This window comes from Asparagus officinalis, unplaced genomic scaffold (genome assembly GCF_001876935.1).
Source record: "Asparagus officinalis unplaced genomic scaffold, Aspof.V1 AsparagusV1_Un616, whole genome shotgun sequence".
Lineage (NCBI taxonomy): Eukaryota > Viridiplantae > Streptophyta > Magnoliopsida > Asparagales > Asparagaceae > Asparagus > Asparagus officinalis.
In genome coordinates, this window is record NW_017972878.1 from 1 (window position 1) to 21,457 (window position 21,457).

General features: G+C 38.8%; 1 protein-coding gene across 3 annotated transcripts; it reads left to right on the top strand.

Annotated features, from left to right (window-relative positions):
• The first annotated feature begins 1,245 nt into the window (after positions 1–1,245).
• On the top strand, positions 1,246–4,503 carry LOC109828003 (probable fatty acyl-CoA reductase 4). Of its 3 annotated transcripts, none has more exons than XM_020395028.1 (5): positions 1,246–1,880; positions 1,950–1,995; positions 2,094–2,194; positions 3,232–3,346; positions 3,709–4,503. In XM_020395028.1, the coding sequence occupies exons 1-5, from the start codon at positions 1,851–1,853 to the stop codon at positions 3,930–3,932; spliced, it is 516 nt and encodes a 171-aa protein (XP_020250617.1). In that variant the 5' UTR covers positions 1,246–1,850; the 3' UTR covers positions 3,933–4,503. The 3 variants fall into 3 exon arrangements, with proteins under 3 accessions (XP_020250617.1, XP_020250616.1, XP_020250618.1); XM_020395027.1 differs by having other exon boundaries at positions 1,246–1,860; positions 1,930–1,995; XM_020395029.1 differs by lacking the exon at positions 1,246–1,880 and having other exon boundaries at positions 1,908–1,995; positions 3,232–3,434.
• Positions 4,504–21,457: the final 16,954 nt, after the last annotated feature.

Below are 21,457 nucleotides of genomic sequence, written 5' to 3' on the forward strand. Positions count from 1 at the left end.
AAAAATATATTTAGGCTTTTTTTTATATTTATACTTTACCAGTTATTTTCTCAAAAATTATAAATACTTAAACATTCTGTGAACGTGAATAGTAACTAAAGAAATGTTTATATGTACAGACATATATGAATTATGAAAATAGTATATAATTATTTCATAAACTCAATGCTCATAATCTATTTATTCTCAAACAACACTAAACAAATATATCTTAAATATACAAAGCTTCTAATAGAAGAGTGAACTTCATACCGTCAAACTTTTTTTTTGGAAAAAGTCAAACAAAATTATTGATACATATTTTTCAGTGCATTCTGATGATATCTATAACTAGTTCTCAGATTATTTTTTCTTGCATAATTTTCCTTTTCTAACAGTGATATCAAAAAAAGAGGATCCATGTTATGGATTTAAAATGATCTCTTTCGGAGTCGTTGGTGCGTAGGAGTAATCATACACGTTTGGTGCATAATTACAAGAAGCTATATAACAAAGAAATGTGAGTCTTAATAAAATTTGATTTGATTACAAATATGATTCATTTTAGAAAGTAGGGAATAGTTTAAGCAGTAGGGACTTGTTTAAGCAAAAAAAATTTCTTTAGGAAGTAGGAAATTATTTAGGAATAGAATTTTTTTACACATAAAATTTGTTTAGGAAGCCAAACGGAGGCTATTTAAGGTCAGCTAGGTATTACGGTTTTATGATGTTTTCCTCATAATTAAAAACTTAGGAGAATTTTATTAATAAAATTAGGGCTTCTTATTTTTAGAATTTCAGATTTGTTCTTAGTGTTCTTAGACTATGTATATACTTGATTCATTAGTGATTACATAGAAATTTTATACTGCATGACTCATTGGTGGTGTAAAGTAAAGTTTGGGCTCTCATCAATTTGTGCTTTCATTGAGAGAATTCGATCATCTGCAGCGGTGGAAGGAGAGTTATTAACTACTGATAATCAAGCCTTGTCAAATCGAAAGAGGCTCACTAGTAGAAAACAGCACTGCCCAAACGGTTATTGCAACCGTTTGGGAAAGTCGAAAAATCCCAAACGGTTCTAACCGTTTGGGATAATAAACCCAAACGGTTAAAACCGTTTGGGCTGTTAAAAAATTCCAAACGGTTGAACCAAACGGTTATAACCATTTGGGATACATTAGCCCAAACGGTTAAACCCGTTTGGAAGTTTTGTTAAGTTCTTTTAAAAAAATTAAAAGTCTTTTTTCTTCCTTCCCCCCAAAAATTTCATCCCAGCGCGAAAAATTCATCCCCAAATATTTCAAGACCGCACCCTCTCAAACCCCTAACCCCCTCGTCCAACCGCGTCGAAAATCCCTCATCTGGCCCCGTCGAACTCCGACCGCGGCCGCCGGCCAAGGCACCTCCTCATCCTCCAGGACTCTCGCTCCTCCGCCTCATCTTCGCCGCGGGCCATCGTACCCCCTCCGCCTCCCTCATCTTCGTCGGCGCTCTCGCGCGCTCCTCCTCCTCCGCCTCCATCGATTGCATCACATCCTCGTCTTGCTCGTTCTGCTGGTCTTCGCCAACATACCTCCTCCTGCTGCTGGTCTTCGTCGGGGCTGTCGCTCCTCCGCCTCCTCCTCCACCGCCTCCTCCGCGATTAGACTTCTTAGAAACGTAGGGTGAAATTTAGGGGCTGATTAGACTTTAAGCTCACAATTTGGGTTTGATTAATTGTAGGCTTCAGAAGAACATGGGATGGGCCCGAGAGGATATTCTGTGGTTTGTGGGTATACAAATTATCACATGATGCTGGAGGATGCTTTGGCGGATTTGAAGAAGAAACATATTAAATTTTAGATTTAGATGTTTGATAAGTTTTGTTCATGTTTCAGGGTAGAGTTAGTGTTGCAGACATCATTGGATTTTCTAGTTCAGTTTGATAAGTTTTGTTCATGTTTCAGGGTAGAGTTAGTGTTGCAGACATCATTGGATTTTCTAGTTCAGAGATGATATCTTCAAAACCTGATGGTGAGTTGATAGTATTAAATGTTAGTTCATTCAGATGCTGTTATTAGCTTGCATAGGAAATGATTTGCTTTATTGGTATTTTTCCTTTTCTATTACAGGGTCTTTAAAAGCTTGGGAGAGTTATATTGATCTTGAAAATCTCCTTAAGCATGAAATACATGATGGACAATTAAGTTTCAGAGGCAAACAAGTACTTGAGGTAATAATTTAGTTTTAGAAATCTCTTCAGTTTTGTGCTATGACGTTGTTTCTTGTTTATTTCAGTGTCTTGTTCTCAAGTTAATCATTATCTGAAATATACTACAAAATAAAGCTGACCAGTTTTAGTTAAAGAAATAAATAAAGTGTGAGACTATTATCAATTTTGAGTCTTTTGACTGATTTAGCTTTTAAAATTATCTGAAATATACTAATTACATTGATAATAGAGGTAATAGATGATTCTATTTAGGGAGGAAAGTTAGCATGATTATTGGTTTCTATTTTAGGTTAATACACTGTAACTGCCTTCTTAGAATTTCTGTATATACCTTGTCAATGTTTTCAGTGCTTATCTTTGCTCACATTTCTGTTCTCAAATGTCATATGCTTGAAGTAGCAAAGAAAATGTTTTCCATTTTTTTTGTTTTTGTTTTTTGTTTTTTTTTTCATTTGCATTTTCCTGGTTGTGAGTAAATGCAGAGTCTGAAGCTTACTCCAAGCAAATATGATGCGAAAAAGGTTAAGGAGATTGGTTTTTTTAACTGAAGTATTAAAGGTCAATTATTCATGCACTCAATGAGTGATGTGGTGGAGAGATAGCCTTCAGAAACTGAGATATAACTTGTTGTAATAAGGTAGACTTTAAGAAAATCTATTTACTTGTTAACACATTTATTTCCTCGAAACCTTTTCAGGAAAAAGCTTTCGACAGGTAACTAAGCCGTGAAAGAAACTGATGATATTGTATTTAGAAGAATGCTGATTTCTACAGACCTAATTTAATGTTTCTTGAAAGTTATATCTTTGCATCTCTCAGTTGACTGTTTGTAATCTGGATTAAAAATGGATTAGGTTGGCAAATTTGCTTATTAGTTAGCTAGAGAGTAGTTATGTCTTTGTTTCAACAAACCTCATTAATAGGCATATGGTAACAAAAAGTTATAGAAAACTAACAAATTGCAAGTATGATAAATTATTAGTTCCATAAGTTTGGTATATCTGATATATGACAAGCAAAATTTGGCAAATTTTCAGGTGATATCAAAGCAATTGTTCGATGTTCTAAGAGAAAAGCACAGAGAGGAGTTCAATTCCTTTATCACTGAGAAAGTATCTCCTATTGCAGGAGACATAACTATTGAGAACTTAGGTATAAGTGACACTGATCTTAGAGAAACTTTATGGAACAAAATCGATATTGTCATGAATGTAGCAGCGACTACCAATTTTTACCAGAGGTACCCATGATATTAAATCATTAAATCATATGCAAAAGTTTGGCTGCTATCCGATGACAGTTCTTCTTACATAAGAAAGTTGTCTCACTTATCATATGCATTTTATACCATGAAATGTTTTCTCTGTGCTGTAAATTTAGTATTGGGGTAATTTCTTGACAGTTGATGTAGGATCTGAATCTCCATGTTTACCCTGTTATGTATTTGGTCTTTTATTCAGGTTTGTCTTGCAACAATGTCAATGTTAAATCTTTTCGTTATTTCATATTCATAGGAACCCTGGCTGATTTGCTTGGCGCTGTTTCACGTTACCGTGCGTATGGTAGCTTTCATTTCAAGGAAAAATGTCAACTTCCAATTTTTGTACTAGTGAAAGAAGCTCACTTGGTGCTCAACGAAAACGATCCTGATTGGGTGAAGAAGCTCACTTGGTACGACATTGTACTGGTTTTCAATGATGGGAAGAGTAGGGTCAGGCTGAGGATTCGACGCAACTAGCTCTACTTGCAGGGCTTTTGCGTGAACAACGATGGTAAATGGTTCGAGCTCAGAGATAAGTGCCTGATCGATAAAGACTCAAAACACTTCTTGGTTACAGGCATAACTACACTGCCCTGTTACGCGCAGCTGGCTTCGATCCAGTAGGAGGTCTCACTGAAGTCACTCTTGGGCGACAGAATCTCAAGAATGCAGCACAATGGCTTGGAAACTCAACAACTGACGTCACGAAAAGAGCCCAAGCGCTGCTCATTGTGATTGGTATGTTCTGTGATTCTGCGAGGTTTATTCCGAATTATAATCCAGTAAAGGTTGTGGCTCAAATCGTCGATGAACTGCTGGAATATCTTGGCGTACTGCAAAGGGATCTGAGAACTATCCATGCTCCTGCGGGTTGATCAGAGTGAAATTCTGTGGGTTTTAATAATAATGCTATAAGGAATAAATGTGAGCCTGCTAAGGTTTCCATGGGTTCGGAGTGATGTTGTGCTCCGATGAAGTCTAAAGTCTTTTTCTGAGCTACTGTAATGGGCAACTAGTCTTTTGTATGTATATATTTTGTCTCTAAGTATATTGAGTAAACATTGTGTATGAATATATAACATTGGGTATTTAGCAAAGTATGAGAATATTTTGATTTCATTGTGAGATGTTTAGTACTTTGTGTGAGATGTGTATATAAACATGTAGATAAATAAAGAAGCCGCAATTTTAAAACTATCAAAATAAATAGCCCAAACGGTTTTAACCGTTTGGGCGAAAAATTGCCCAAACGGTTTCAGCCGTTGGGCTAACTTTTGGCCAAACGGTTACATCCGTTTGGCCAAATTTTAGCCCAAACGGTTATAACCGTTTGGGCTAATATTTGGCCCAAACGGTTGTAACCGTTTGGGCAACATCCCAAACGGTTGTAACCGTTTGGGATTTTGCCCAAACGGTTGCGACCGTTTGGGCGACCGTTGGGGACAACTTGTCCCCAACGGCTTTAGCCCAAACGGGTGTTTTACGTCGCCCAAACGGTTGTAACCGTTTGGGAGGGGGTTTTCCCAAACGGTTCCAACCGTTTGGGCTGACCTGTTTTGTACTAGTGGCTTGATAAATTGGAGAAGGTGTATGAAGAGAACAAGAAAAAGATCAGAGGTCTAACGAAGGCGATTGAATGATTGACTTTGTCAGTGACGAAAGTGATCAACAACAAAGCACACAATGAGGACAATGGTTGTTGGTGGAGGACTCATGGGAGAGGTGTTCGCGGGAAAAATCGTAGGTTTCTTTGTTATTGATTCCATTGTCATCTTGAGTTACAACTTTTTGAGTTACAAAAGATCCGGTCTTTTTATAAGATCCGGTTACAACGAAAATCAAATAAAAATAAACAAAGATTGTGGCTCGGCCAAAGCCGATCCACCTTGAGGTGGCTCGGCTTTGGCCGAGCCCCCGCGGGCGGTGTTTTTTCCGACTTTTTCGAGTTGTTTTCCGTTGTTTCCGGTTCTGTCCGTGATTCGGTTGATTGAGACTCTGATTGGTTGATCTGATTTGGCAGTAAGTCGGATTCCTGATTTGGCAGTAAATCCGATTCTGAGTTCGAGTCCAAAACTGATCTTGATTCGATCGCGATTCGTCCGAGTCTGTTCTCGTTTGGATGACTCGTTGATTCCTTAATACTTGGCTTGATTCCGAACGCGTATGGATGCATTCCGTCACTTCTGTGCGATTCGTCGATCTCGTCGCTTCGTTGGTTCGTCGGTTTGTGCCGAGCTATGCTAGGGGACCTATAAGCAATTTTATATGCCTACAGATACCCCCTCCAAAGTATTTCAGTCTCGTTCTTTTATAGAAGAGTCTGGGATACTTTGGATATGATTGTCCCTACCTTCAGTCGGTATAACGGGACCTCGGAATGGCTTCTGTTCTTAGTGGACCGCGTGGGGAGATAGGCTAGGCAGGGAGAGATACCATAGGGAGAGAGAGACCATTGATTTATTTTGATGGAGGGCAAGATGGTCATTAAAATTCGCTGAAACTTCCTCCATTTTCCCTCCCCTCCTCTACTGGCCAAATCGGAGGGAACCATTTCTCCCTCTTTTTTCCTTCCTTCCCCCTTCCTTCCCCCTCTCTATCCCCCTAAGAAAACTTCCAAAAAAGGTTAAAATTGGATTTCTCTTCCCCTCCCCCTCTCTACCCTCCATCAAAACAGTCTGTTAGTGTCCTTGACTGTGTGTCATTGTTTGGTGGAAAATTTGAAGCAAAAAGACAATAAAAGAAAATTAATTTGTATTCTATCGATCTTAATTACAATTTGAATTCCCGATTATAAAAGAGAGGAGAATGATCTGGATTCTCCCCTTTGTTTAATTCTAGGTTCTTCACGGTGGCGATGGAGTGCTGCATTTATTGTCTGACCGTTGTCGGAATTTTAAACTTGAAGTCGATTCCTGATTTGCTAATCTTTAGTTGACCATCGATTGGCGTCGAGTCTTTATCTGCAACGCGTTGTCTGGCGTCGTGTTGTTGAGTTATCCTTAAGAATAAAAACATTCTCCAGGAACTTCTCAACGAAAATTAGGGATAATTCTAGGTTCTTCACGGTGGCGATGGAGTGCCTCCCTCGAATGCTCGCGTCGAGTTTGCTCTCCGTCGACGATCTGCACGTCTTGATTCGCTGGAACAGTATTTCCTCCTCACGATTTGACGATGTGGAGAGCTTGCGTGGTAAGTTTGAAACTCTTGATGAGTTGATAACTCTGAACGATTTTGAAACTCTATGAAAGAGTTGATTTAACCGAAAATCGGTTTGACAAGCCAAGGCCAAAGGCTTCAAGAACTTTGTTGCTACAGGAAGCTCTAGCAATTCTCCCAAAAAGCTAGCCGAATATCTCTTCTTCGCTGCCCAAAAAGAAGGATCAATCTCAGAGCCAAAAAATCCAGCCTGAACTCAGTTGAGTTTACCCCTATTTATAGGGAATTAAGGCGTGTAACCGCCCCCTTAATTCGCTCCTAAGTAGGGCTGAATAGGGTGTAACCGCCCTCTTAAACAGCTCCCCAAATCATGAGGAAAATGGTTTTGAAACCATTCAATTCGTGTTGTGAACGAGTCAAACGCTGAAAAATAGCGTTCAGGGCCCGAACTCTGCGTTTTAGACTTGAAACGCAGAGTTGGGCCTATTTTGGTGTTGACTTTTTGATCGCAACGCGTTGAATGGCGTTGACCTAGGGTTACGCGTTGTCCGGCGTTAACCTTAAGGTTTTGAACGTCGTACGTTGCTCAAGTCACGAGACCAACTAATGAAGCTAATGCGTCAGTGACCCTCGCATTTATAGGATTTTTGGCAAACCCTCAGCCATCAACGGGTTTGATGAGCCTTTACCGACTACCGTTTGAGTCGGGCTAGCATGCGGATTGTTCAAGTCCAGGGCCCGAACTCTGCGTTTTAGACTTGAAACGCAGAGTTGGGCCTATTTTGGTGGTTGAACGCACAGATCGCGCTGTGTAGAAATGAACTCTGTGTTTTGGGCCTGGGACGCAGAGTTGAGCTCTGCATGAACTCTGCGTTTTGAGTTTGGGACGCAGAGTTGAGTTCTGCATGAACTCTGCGTTTTGAGTCTGGGACGCATAGTTGAGCTCTGCATGAACTCTGCGTTTTGAGCCTGGGACGCAGAGTTGGGCTCTATGCGAACTCTGCGTTTTGTGTCCACGAACTCTGTGTTTTGATGTTGTAACATAGGGATGACCTCTGCGTTTTGAGGTGGTAATGCAGGGAGGACCTCTGTGTTTTGCTTCTGGGAGTTTGGAACGCGGCCACGAGCTATGCGTTTTGAATCTGGGACCCAGAGGTGAGCTCTACGTTTGGATTTGAAGAGACTGTCAATTTGTAGTCTCTTTTGCTAAAGCGTTGCAAAGACCGTCACCTTGTAATCTTCGTCTTGGCTCCTTAAAAATATGAGAGTCGTCAGATTATAGCTCCTGATGTTGATTGTGAAGGCTGTTGATTAGAGATTTCATCAGTTGGTGTGAAGGTCATCAGATTGTAACCTTCATCGATTTACGTGAATGTCTTCAAATTGTAGCCTTCTGGAAACCATCCAATTGTAACTTTTATCATCGGTGTTTGATGAGGATCAGCGATCTGTTGTGATTTTTAGATAGCCTACAGCCATGCCCCGCACCCTATATCACATTGACTGTTGAAGTTCAGAAAAATAGTAGAAAATAGTTTTTCAGGTTGTCCGGTCGACCACGAGTCAGCTGCGGTCGATCGAAAATGTGCACGAGGTCCAGGATGATTTCTGGAGGTGAGGCGGTCGACCGTCATGGATGACCGAATGGATCCTGTAATTGATTTCTTCTCTGGAGTTAGGTTCGGTCGACCGTGGCGGTCGACAGACAATACCCTGTAGGAATTTAGTGTTCTGTCGATTGCTGGTCGGTCGACCGTGTCGGTTTTTGCGGTCGACCGCCAGTCGGGCTTTGAGTTGGGTTTTGGTTTTCTAACCCGTTTCGTTTACTGTTGGTATATAATCCTAAACCTGATTAATTAAGGTTAAGTAAGGACGATTTGAGCAGTCTTTGAGAGAGTGTTATTGCATCCTTTGTGGGAGGATTTGTAAGAGATCTAGAGAGCTTTGTTTGAGGGTTTTTGGTAAGATTTAAAACCCTATTTGTAATTCTCTTTATCTCTAAAAGTAAAAACTTCTCCCTCTTTACCCCATGGACGTAGGCAACTTATCAAACCATGTAAATTAGTTTGTCTTGCTATGATTGTGATTTGTACTTGTGTTTTTTGTTGTGATCTTTCTCGTTCTTGTTTGTGCACTATTTGTCTTTCGAGTTTCGTTGTGCACAACAAGTAGTATCAGAGCTTCGGGTTTGGCTTGGAGCTTGTTCGAAGGATTAGGTGAAGGATTCTTACTTGGAGAGTTAGATTTACAATATAGGAGAAGCAAGCACATCGGGGTCGTCTCTTACAAAGGCGATACAAAGTCTGAGCATCAATAATACAAAGATTGATATTCCGAAGTTCGATGGTAAGATCAATTTCGGTTTGTGGAGGTGTTAGGTGATAGATACGTTGGATGCACAGAATTTTGAGGAGACTCTTGAGTTACAAGAGAAACCTGAAGACATGGAGGACAAGATTTAGAAGAAGATGAACAGTAATGCTTATGGAGTTATTCGGTCATGCTTGAGGCCGGATCTTATTTATGATGTGATGAACGAGACGTTGGCGAAGAGATTGTGGGAAACGTTCAATGAAAAGTATCTTACGAAGAGCATTGAGAATCAGCTTTACTTAAAGAAGAGGTTTTACCAGTTCAAGATGAAGAGGGGAGTTTCCATTAGGGAGCATGTAAATAACTTCACGAAGTTACTTTTAGATATGGCCAATGTGGACATCATGGTTGAGGATGAAAACAAAGCGATGCTACTTTTGTGTTCGTTGCCAGAGGATGATTATGGTACGATCATTCTCACTATGATCAATAGAAGAAATATTTTTAGTTACAAGGAGGTGACCTCAGCGTTAGTGAATTATGTGTTAAGGAAGAGTGATGGCGAACCCTCCAAAAAAGCATTGGGAGATGCATTAGCAGTTTGAGGCTGTAGTCCAAACCGCCGCCAGTTCAACCGTTCAAAGTTAAATAATAGAGGTGGCCATAAGAGTGTTGGTAGAAAGCAATATGTCTTTTGTAAAGAAGAGGGACATTAGAAGAACGAGTGCCCAAAGTTGAAGGACAAAGCCGTGAAGAACAAGGGGAAAGCTGTACAGGCTTCAGAGGTGAATGTTGCTAAAGCTGTTAGGAACCATTTAGATTTGGATTCTTTAGGCTATTCATGTCCTGCACTACTATCAGTTTGCTATGCCAACTCTACGGAGTGGATGTTGGATTCGGGAGCTACATTTCATATTTGCCCTAGGAGGGATTGGTTCTCCAGCTTTGAGGAGCTGGAAAGAGGGAATATCGTGCTTATGGGTAATGATCATGTATGTCCTATTGGTAGAATTGGTATAGTCCAGATCAGGATGCATGATGGGTGACTAGGGAGTTAAAAGAAGTGACGTTCGTGCCGCAGTTGACAAAGAATATTATTTCTCTTGGTACTTTGGAGGCAACAGGTTATCGGGTGATCTTAGAGGATGCTACTGTGAAGGTCATGAAGGATTCTATGGTGGTGATGCGAGGTATAAGGGAAAATAACATATACTACTTGAAGGACAAGACAGGTACATGGGGTCTGGCAGCTTCTATCACTACAGAGGAGGATACTACGAACTTATGACGCATGCGTTTAGAACACACTGGTGATAAGTCCCTCCAGACATTGGCGAAACATGGGCTATTGAAAGGTGTGAAAACCTGCAAGACGGAGCTATGTGAGCATTGTGTACTTAGGAAGAAGACTAGAGTGAAGTTCAGCATCGATATTCACAACACCCAATGTATATTGGATTATATTCATACAGATGTTTGGGGCCCTTCCAAGCACACATCACTTAGTGGGGCTAACTATTTTATTACTTTCATTGATGACTATTCCAGGAGAAATTAGGTATATACAATGAAGCATAAACATGAGGTCCTAGATATTTTTGTGGAGTGAAAGAAGAAAGTGGAGCTGCAGACAGGTAGAAAGGTGAAGACTCTTCATTCAGATAACGGTGGAGAGTATAAGAGTGATCCATTTCTATAGTTTTATTGGGATCACGGCATTAGGCTACACTTCACAGTTCAAGAGACACCGCAATAGAACTGGGTGACTAAGAGATTAAACCGTATCTTATTGGAGAAGATACGATGTATGATGACACCGAGTGGATTGCCTAGATCCTTTTGGGTAGAGGAATTAGTTTATGTGAGCCATCTCGTCAATAGATTGTCATGTACAGCAATACAGGGGAAGACTCCTATGGGGCGATGGTCTGGTTCGGTGGCTAATGACTATGAGTCGCTTTGGATATTTGGGTGTCCTGCTTATTATCATGTCAATGATGGAAAATTGAATCCGAGGGTAAGAAAAGCTGTCTTTATGAGATTTAGAGAAGGTGTTAAAGGCTTCAAGTTATAGTATCCACAGGACAAGAAGATAGTCATTAGCAGAAATATCACATTTGATGAGGCGTACATGATGAGGCCTCAAGTTTCTCAGCAGATGGAGGAAGACTAGAGTAGTGAGATATCATAGTAGGTGGAGGATGGTGTGACTCCACCCACTCCAGATAGCATTGTATCCATTAAGGCTCCTACAGAGATGACACTGGGAGGAGATGGGATGACATCCGAGTATATAGAGGATATAATGGTTGGTGAGACTCAAGAGCAGGGTCATGTTTAGGAGTTCATTGCAGCAAATAGACCTAGAAGGGTGATACGTCGGCCATCTAGATACATTGATGTCATGGTTACATATGCTTTATAAGTAGAGGTCGTTGATGATATGGTTCCTTCTACATTCAGGGAGGCAAAGTCTAGCTCTGATTCGATCAGGTAGAGGGAAGCTATGGGGGAGGAGATGCGGTCTCTTCAGAAGAACGACACTTGGGAATTTACAAAGCTACCTAAGAGAAAGAAAGTTATTGGTTGTAAGTGGGTATATCCGAAGAAAGAGAGATCTTCTATTGGGGATATTAGGTACAAAACCAGATTGGTTGCCAAGGGATATGCACAGCTTGAGGGCGCTGATTACAATGAGGTATTTTTACTCATTGTAAAGCATTCATCGATTCGGATTTTATTAGCATTAGTGACACAGCTGGATTTGGATTTGGTCTAAATGGATGTTAAGACGACCTTTCTAGATGGAGATTTAGATAAGAAAATCTACATGACACAACCCTTGGGATTCAAAGCTGCAGGAAAGAAAGATTTAGTATGCAAGCTGAAGAAGTCTCTTTATGGTTTGAAACAATCACCGCGACAGTGGTACAAGAGATTCGATAGCTTCATGATTAGCCATGAATACACGAGGAGCCCATATGACCCATGTGTTTATATGCACAAGCTACAGAATGGTGAGTACATTTATTTATTGTTATATGTTGATGATATGCTTATTGCTTATAGGAATTCTTCGGCTATTCGAAAGTTAAAAAATGAGCTATCATCTGAGTTTGAGATGAAGGATCTTGGAGAATCTAAGAAGATATTAGGTATGGAGATCGAGAGAGATAGGGTGAAGGAGAGATTAAAGCTTACACAGAGGAGTTACTTGCAGAAGATGTTGAAGAAATTTAGCTTTGATGGTAATGCAAAGGCTGTGAGTACTCCATTGGCTCCCCACTTCAAGCTTTCAGCTTTGATGTTACCTGTTTCGGTTGAGTATAGAGATTATATGTCAAAGGTTCTATATGCTAGTGCGGTGGGTAGCTTGATGTATGTGATGGTGTGTACGAGGTCAGATTTATCACATGTCGTAAGCATGGTATCGAGGTACATGCACGACCCCGGAAAGGGTCATTGGGAGGCTGTAAAGTGGATTACACAATATATTAAAGGCTCTGTGGATGTTGGTTTGATTTTTCAGAAGAATAAGAAGACAGGACAGGATTGTATTGGCTACGTGGATTCAGATTATGTGAGGGATCTTGACAAGCACTGATCTACTTCAGGATATGTGTTTACATAGGCAGGAGCACCGGTATATTGGAGATATACACTTCAATCTATAATGACTCTCTCTACTACAGAGGCGGAGTATGTGGTGGTGACTGAAGTTGTTAAGGAGGTTTTGTGGTTGCATGGATTGTTGGAAGACTTGGGGATTGCACAGGAGACCATTCGGGTATATTGTGATAGTATATCGGCTATCTATTTGGCAAAGAACCAGGTTTATCATGCACGCATGAAGCATATTGATGTCAGATTCTACTTTGTTCGTGATGTTTTGGATGATGGAGACGTCATATTAGGGAAGATCCACACGAAGGACAACCATACGGATATTTTGACTAAAGTTATTTTAGGTGTGAAATTTGGTCATTGTTTGAAGCTATTAAATATTCTTCAATGTCAAGGGCATTTGGAGGCCATTTGGGTAAACTATATTTGGCTTGATTTCTTAGGCAAGAGGATACATAGACAGTCTTTTTGATACAACCACTTGGATTTGTTGATTTCGAGGGGGGGATTATTTGAGCTCTCGTTTGGGTTCCCGACTTGTTGTGGATTAAGTCCGTTATCGTGAATTTATTCCACTTCTTACTGGACGTAACAAGTGGGATATTTAGATGTTTTGGTGTCGGCTCAGTTTTTGGGAGAAACTTCACCGAGGTAGAGATCTGTTAAAGTTTAGAAAAATGGCAGAATAGTTTTTCAGGTTGTTCAGTCGACCGCAAATCAGCTGCGGTCGACCGGAAACATGCACGAGGTCCAGGATGATTTCTGGAGGTGAGGCGGTCGACCGCCGCGGTCGATCGCACGGACCCTGTAATAGATTTCTTCTCTGGAGTTGGGTTTGGTCGATCGTGGTGGTCAACCGACAATACCCTGTAGGAATTTAGTGTTCTGTCGATTGCTGGGCGGTCGACCGCATCGGTTTTGGCGGTCGACCGCCCGTTGGAGGTGAGGCGGTCGACCGCCGCGGTCGATCGCACGGACCCTGTAATAGATTTCTTCTCTGGAGTTGGGTTTGGTCGATCGTGGTGGTCAACCGACAATACCCTGTAGGAATTTAGTGTTCTGTCGATTGCTGGGCGGTCGACCGCATCGGTTTTGGCGGTCGACCGCCAGTCGGGCTTTGAGTTGGGCTTGGTTTTCTGACCTGTTTCGTTTACTGTTGGTATATAACCCTAAACCTGATTAATTAGGGTTAAGTAAGGACGATTTGAGTAGTCTTTGAGAGAGGATTGTTGAATCTTTTGTGGGAGGATTTGTGAGAGATCTAGAGAGCTTTGTTTCAGAGTTTTTGGTGAGGTTTGAAACCCTATTTGTAATTCTCTTTATCTCTAAAAGTGAAAACTCCCTCCTCATTGCCTCGTGGACGTAGGTAACTTGTCGAACCACATAAATTGGTTTGTCTTGCTGTGATTATGATTTGTGCTTATGTTTTTTGTTGTGATCTTTCTCGTTCTTGTTCGTGCACTATTTGGCTTTCGAGTTCTGCTACGCACAACATTGACATCACAAAACTTAGGTAGGGAACATATGCAGTCGTGTCGAGCTCCAACCAAGAGCATATACTTAAAGCTTATTTAGAGACATTTACATGCATCACTATATCCTTCTCCAGAAATAAAATGACAGAATCAGCATACATACAAAAAAGAAATAGTAAGATAATAACAACATCAACAAATCCCATAGAAAGATAGATCATATATATATACAAAAAGAGTACTACATGACCACTACATAGGAGACGTCGATCGTGAACACAACAAGGCCGCTTGGTAACAATGCATGTCCAAACATTGAAATAGTAGAGTAGATAAGTGTATCCAAGAAGGCCGAACTTATGAGCCATATATGAGGCATCATGCAAGCATACCCATAGGACTAATTCTCGTACACATCATACAAAAACATCAAAGAGTCCATATTTTGTGTCCCTAACATAAACTTGTGTAGGTATCCATGGATTCTTAGTCCTGCATATAACATCATGAACCATATATAAAAGAGACTAGATGACAATTTACATATGAGGCATCATGTAAGCATACCTAGTAACTAACATCATGAGTTATTATATATGGAAGCAATAACATGTGCCAATTCTGAGCAGTAAAGAAAGCACTAACATCTCATATGGAAATAATAACTAAATCAAAGAATTCTAAAATATAGACCAAATTAATTTTCCCAAACAGGATCAACTGCAGAGCTGTACAATAGGGGTAACCACTGCTGATTCATTACTTGACATGTCTGACTCCTCCATCGATTGGAACTTGGTCAACTGCCATCAGTTTCCTCATCTTGAAGTGATGTTGACTTAGAGTGACAACCCACTAGTGGTTTATGATGTTGATGTAATCGATCTAAAAAATAGCCGTGATTAATTCAAAGAGATGAGAAACAAGAAGAGCGAAAGCATAACTGAATCCATGACGAATTTGCACGGATCTAAATTAGGGTTTGATATTCTAATCTTGAGGGTCTCTCTTTTAGATTTCTTTTTAGATGGGGATTTAGAGAATATAGAATGTTCCCATAGATTAGGGATCATAACCCCTTATTTATAGATGTTATACTTTTATAATTTGGCCCCTTATCAAATTATAATTACAACATGGTATCTGCATAATTAGCCCATGATAAATTAAATACACATTAACCCAATTAATTGATTGATCATTTTATGCGGGTTAACTTTAAGGATACCATTACACAACAGTATAACATATGTACCCATAACAAGATTTAATCCAACAATCTCTCACTTGGGCACCATATGTTTCCTTAAAGTGTGTATAACCTTATAAGCTCAAAAATTGCTATCACAAATAATGGTATTTCCAAACAATCTCGTCCATTGACTATATCTATATAGGATCAAAGCGGCATTCGTCACATTTATCGTGACTAAACCTATCAATGGTCACATATACCAATACAATCAAATGACATAGATCAATCATGGATGTGTAGCATGAAAATTGCATGCAATATGGTCTGTACATGTCTATTTTTAACTGGTCCTTCCTTAAACTTTAGTGAGAGCAATATCAAACATAATGTAACAGAGTATATGAACTGAATATTTTATTCTGATTAGACAATAAAATCAAACATAAAGCACTAGAAAATTACGAATTCCTACTAAATCATGATATCCTCAAATAATACCACACCCATATGAGCAGTGTGCTCATGAAAGACCTTGGGTGGCAATCCTTTTGTAAGAGGATCAGCTATCATGGAGTTTGTTCCAATGTGCTCTATGAATATCTGTCCACTCTGCACCCTTTCTTTCACAACTAGGAACTTAATGTTAATGTGTTTTGACTTAGTCGAGCTCCTGTTATTATTAGAATACATCACTGCTGATTCATTATCACAAAATAACTTTAGTGGTCTCTCAACATTTTCCAGAATGCACAGTCCAGTGATAAAATTTTGCAACCATATTTCATGATTAGATGCCTCATAGCAAGCTACAAACTCTGCTGTTATAGCGGAGAAAGCTACAAGTGTTTGTTTGATACTTTTCTAAGATATAGCTCCTCCTGCTAACATTTGAATGTAGCCTGATGTTGACTTTCAGCTATCTTGGCATCCAGCAAAATCAGAATCAGAGTACCCAATGACCTCCAACTGTTCTGATTTTCTGTATGTGAGCAAATAATCTTTTGTTTTTTGAAGATATCTCATAACCCTTTTGACTGTTATCTAATGATCCATACTAGAGTTGCTTAAGTATTTGCCTAACATACTAGCAATGTACGCAATATCCAGATGCGTACACACCTGAGCATACATTAGACTTCCTACAACCGAAGCATAGGGAATCTTCTGCATTTCCTGAATTTTAAGGTTACCTTTAGGGCACTGATTTAGACTGAACTTGTCTCCTTTAGCAACAGGGGTGTCACCTGGTCTGCAATCTTACATGTCAAACCTTTTGAGTACTTTATCGATATAGCTCTTTTGTGATAATTCAAGTATACCTCGAGAACGATCTCGATGTATCTGGATTCCTAATATAAAAGAGGCGTAAACAAGATCTTTTACCTCAAAAATTCTTTGATAGAAATCTCTTAGTTTCGTACAACATGTCTATATCATTAGTGGCAAGTAATATATCATCGACATACAGAACCAGGAAAATATACTTACTCTCACTAAACTTGTGATATACACAATCATCAACAATATTCATCTCAAAACCAAACGAAATAATTATTTGTTGAAACTTGTGATACTATTGACGAGGAGATTGCTTGAGTCCATAGATGGATTTTCTTAATTTGTAAACCATATTCTTTGGGTCTCCTGACATAAAGTTCTTTGGTTGCACCATATAAATTATTTCATCAATGTCCCTATTGAGAAACGCAGTCTTAACATCCATCTGATGTAACTCAAGATCAAAGTGAGAAACAAGTGCCATGTTCATTCTGAAAGAGTCTTTCGATAAAATCAGAGAGAAAGTCTCTGTATAATCAATGCTCTCCTTTTGAGTATATCCTTTTGCTACAAGACGTGCCTTAAACCTCTCCACATTACCATTTGCATCCCGCTTGGTTTTAAATATCCATTTACAACCAATTAGTTTTGCACCTTCTGACAATGAAACAAGTTCCCAAACCTTATTATCTTGCATAGACTTGTACTCTTCATTCATGGTATCAATCCACTTTTGAGAGTTAGAACTTTTCATGGCCTGATGTAAGTTGATTGGATCATCTTCCATCATTCCATTATTTTTTTCATGTTCTTGGAGATATACAATATAATCATCCGGAATAGCATTTCTCTTTTCTCTTATGGATCTCCGTAATAGCATTGGTTCTTAAGGTTGTTGAGTTTTTTCTTCTGAAACATGGAGTTCTTCTTGAATAGAGAGTTGTTCAACATTGTCTTCTTGAGGTTCCGGATTTACTTCTTGATCAATAACAGGTATAGGAACCTGAATATTATCAAAAATAATAGTATGAATTGAGTCTGAAGCCAATTCCTCCTCAAAAGCAATGTCTCTAACCTTATTTCTCCTCCCAAACTCAACATCCTCAAAGAATGTTGTTGTTCCCATCTCAAAAATAGTCCTGAGTGTGGAATCATAAAACTTATATCCCCTAGAACGTTCAGAATACCCAATAAAGTAGCTGCTAATTGTTTTGGAGTCTAATTTTTTTCCATTTGGCCTATAAGGCTTTGCCTCAGCTGGACATCCCCAAATATGTAAATGCTTTAAACTGGGCTTTCGACTAGTTCAAAGCTCATAAGGTATTTTTGCAACTGCTTTACTTAATACTCTGTTCAGAATGTAAGCTACTGTCTTTAGTGCTTCTCCCCAGAGTAACTCTGGTAAAGAAGAATGAGCAATCATACTTCTTACCATATCCTTCAGAGTCCTGCTTCATCTTTTAGCTACACCATTCATGTTAGGTGAACCTAGCATGACGTACTGTGGGATAATACCACATTCATCTAGATATTTAGCAAATGGTCCTGAACGTTGTTCACCTGAACCATCATATCTGTCGTAGTACTCACCCCTACGATCAGATCTAACGGTTTTAATTTTTTTATTGAGCTAATTCTCAACTTCAGCTTTAAAAACTTTGAACATGTTCAGAGACTCAGATTTTTCATGAATGACATATAGATACTCATAACGTGAGTAATCGTCTATGAATGATATAAAATATTATTGACTATTCTACGATGCAGTAGGGAATGACCTACAAATATCTGTATGTATTAATTCTAAGACTTCTAAAGATCTATTGGCACCTAATATCTTAATTTTGATTTGTTTTCCCTTGATACATTCAACACATACATCAAAATCTAAAAAATCAAGGAAAGTTATCAGACACAAGATGCTCAACTCTACCTTTTGAGATATGACCCAAGTGCTTATGCCATAATATCACTGAATTTTCTTTATTTAATTTATGCTTATTGCCACGTGATTCCACATGCAAGGTTTTATTATAAGAAGCAATTGTGTCAAGCAAATATAGGTTGTCATAAGTACTCAAGAAACCAGTTCCCACAACATTTGAATTTAGAGATAAACTGAATTGATTATTTCCAAATGAATAATAATAACCTGATTTGTCAAATACAGAAATATAAATCAAATTCTGTCTAAAATACAAGACTACAAAAGTATCTTTAAAATCCAAATAAGAACTAGTTCCTAATAGCAACCTAAAGTGCCCAATTGCTTCTACATCTACCGATTGTCTATCGCCCACAAAGATGTGTCTTTCACTATTACTTGGCTTTCGGTAGCTCAGGCAACCTTGCATAGAAATACTTATGTGAGTAGTAGCACCAGAGTCTAACCACCAAGTGCTTCTAGGTACTGAAGCTAAATTAACCTCGGAACAGACTAAAGTAAGGAACATACCCTTCTTAGCACGTCAGGAATGATATTTGGTACAATCATTCTTTACGTGTCCTGACTTGTTGCAAAAGAAACAACCCTAATCATCTTTATGTTATTTCTTTTGAACTGGACCCTTACCATCTTCATTATCATTCTTTATTTTCTTGCCCTTATCCTTAGTGGCATATGCCAAATAAGCACTCTCAGTCTTATCTTGCTTCAACCTGTCTTCTTCTTACATACAGTATGAAATGAGCTCATTTAGAGTCCATTTCTTTTTTTGGCAGCTGTAACTGACCTTAAATTTATTAAACTGTGCAGGAAGAGACAACAGAACCGGATGCACCAGTAACTCATCAAAAAGATCGAGTTTAAGTGTCTTAAGTTTTAAAGCAATATAAGACATCTCCATGATGTACTCCCTGATATTTTCTTTGTCCTTATACTCTATTGAAATCAAGCGAGCTAAAAACGTGTTTGTTTCTACCTTATCATTTTTAGCAAAATGTTTCTCAATTTCGGTAAGGAAATCTTTGGCTTTAGTAATCCCTTCGGATTCTATGCCTCTGAAGGCTTCCGGAATACCGCGCTTAATGATCATTAGACTCGTGCGGTTTGAACACTCTTACTTCTCATATTCCTTCTTTGCATCAGGAGTGCTATCCGCAGTGAGAAGTTAGGGTTGTTTAGTTCTTAATGCAAGCTCTAGATCTATGCAGCCAAGAACAATTAGAATGTTCTCTTTCCAAACCTTAAAATTTTTCCCATTGAGCATGGGAATTGAATTGATGTTAGCAGAAATTGTTACAGCAGATGCATTAGCTGAAATAAACAAAAGATATTCACATTATTAACTGTAATTAGTAATCAGTAAAATTCAAATAATAACAAATCCCATCTCAAGATATATAGTATAACATTAATATCAAATCTTTGGATAGTAATATTAATTGCAAGTGATACCTTATTGTAATGATCAAACACTGACAATAACTCATGTCAATTAATAAAACTATCTTTGGATTGATTCATTATTCACATGTAAACCTTATAATTGTCACACGTTTATCATCGTTTGGATTGATTCATTATTCACATGTAAACCTTATAATTGTCACACGTTTATCATCGCAGATGTGTATGCAGTCTAAATTATAATTGTCACACGTTTATCATCGCAGATGTGTATGCAGTCTAAATAAATATTAACCTTCCTTTGGGTCGATTAAATCTTTACACGAAAACATACACACAAACATCTAACATCTCTTAGGAACAATCTATACAAGAGAGGTTAGTTTGGCAACATCTTGTTTCAATTAATCATTTAGAATGAGAGATAAACTTAATACTTTATTGTCATGTTATCTGAATTAAATAAGTGATTAACTAGAAATTTAATTCAAATTAAACAATTTAATTCAAATTAAATTAGAATACTAAAATTTGCTTAAGCAATTAAAATAGATTTCTCTATTTTAATTAAGCATAGAAAGGCCTATTAAAAAAAAATAAAATAAAGGCCTAAAACTTAATTAATTATTTGAGCAATTCAAGTAATCGACACTATAATTAGTTACAGGCCCAACTTAAAAGAAATTAAGTAAGAGGGCTTCAACCTGAATCAAAATAATTTAAGTTAATTAATTTATAGGCCCATAACCAAATAATTTGCTTAAGTGGGCATGGCCTGTTACCACTCAACCTAATAAATAAAGAAAAAATGGATTAAATAGGCTTCGGTCTGTGCCCTAACTCAAATATCCTCGCCTGCAGTTTCGAACTGTATCAAAGTTCGCTAGCAAGATTCCCAATGAAGCTCGCCTTCAATTCGAACTCAGAGTTCGCCTGCAGATCCGAACTCAAGCTTGCCTACAGTTAATTTTTGAGCTCGCTTGCAACAAGGGTCGAGCTCGCTTGAATAGGATCAAGCTCGCCTGTAATTGAGCGTCGAGCTCACCTGAATAGGCTCGAGCTCGTCTGAATATCTGAATAGGCTCGCCTGCGAGTGCAAGCCTTCCAGATAGCATTGTCGACGTATCTCGTCTTCATCCAAATTCGACGAAGCTCGCCTGTAATTAACTTCAAGTTCGCCTAAAAATTTGCTTCGAGCTCGCCTGGGGTGAAGGCTCGCCTGCGATTAAGGTAACCACCGCTACCCTAACTCCCCACTAAGATCTACACAATCTCCTGCATGATCTCCTGCACCTTAGGGTTTCGACCCTAGGGTTTCTTGATAGTCGCCGCCGTTGTCTTCATTTGACAGCGGTGCCGCCAGCCTGAAGATCGTCGGTGAATATCCTAGCGATCAACGGCCAAACCAAATAGATCTTTTGCAGTAGATTTTGAACTTAATCCATGAATGTTTTGTAAGTGATCTTAATACATGAAAGTATCCAGATCAAACAAAACGACATAATTAAAAACAAGATCAAATTGCATATTATTGTTCATGCGTGGAACAGATCCAAAAAACAAACCCTAATTCTGTTCAACTTAAACATAAATCTCGGAGAACTAATCACGG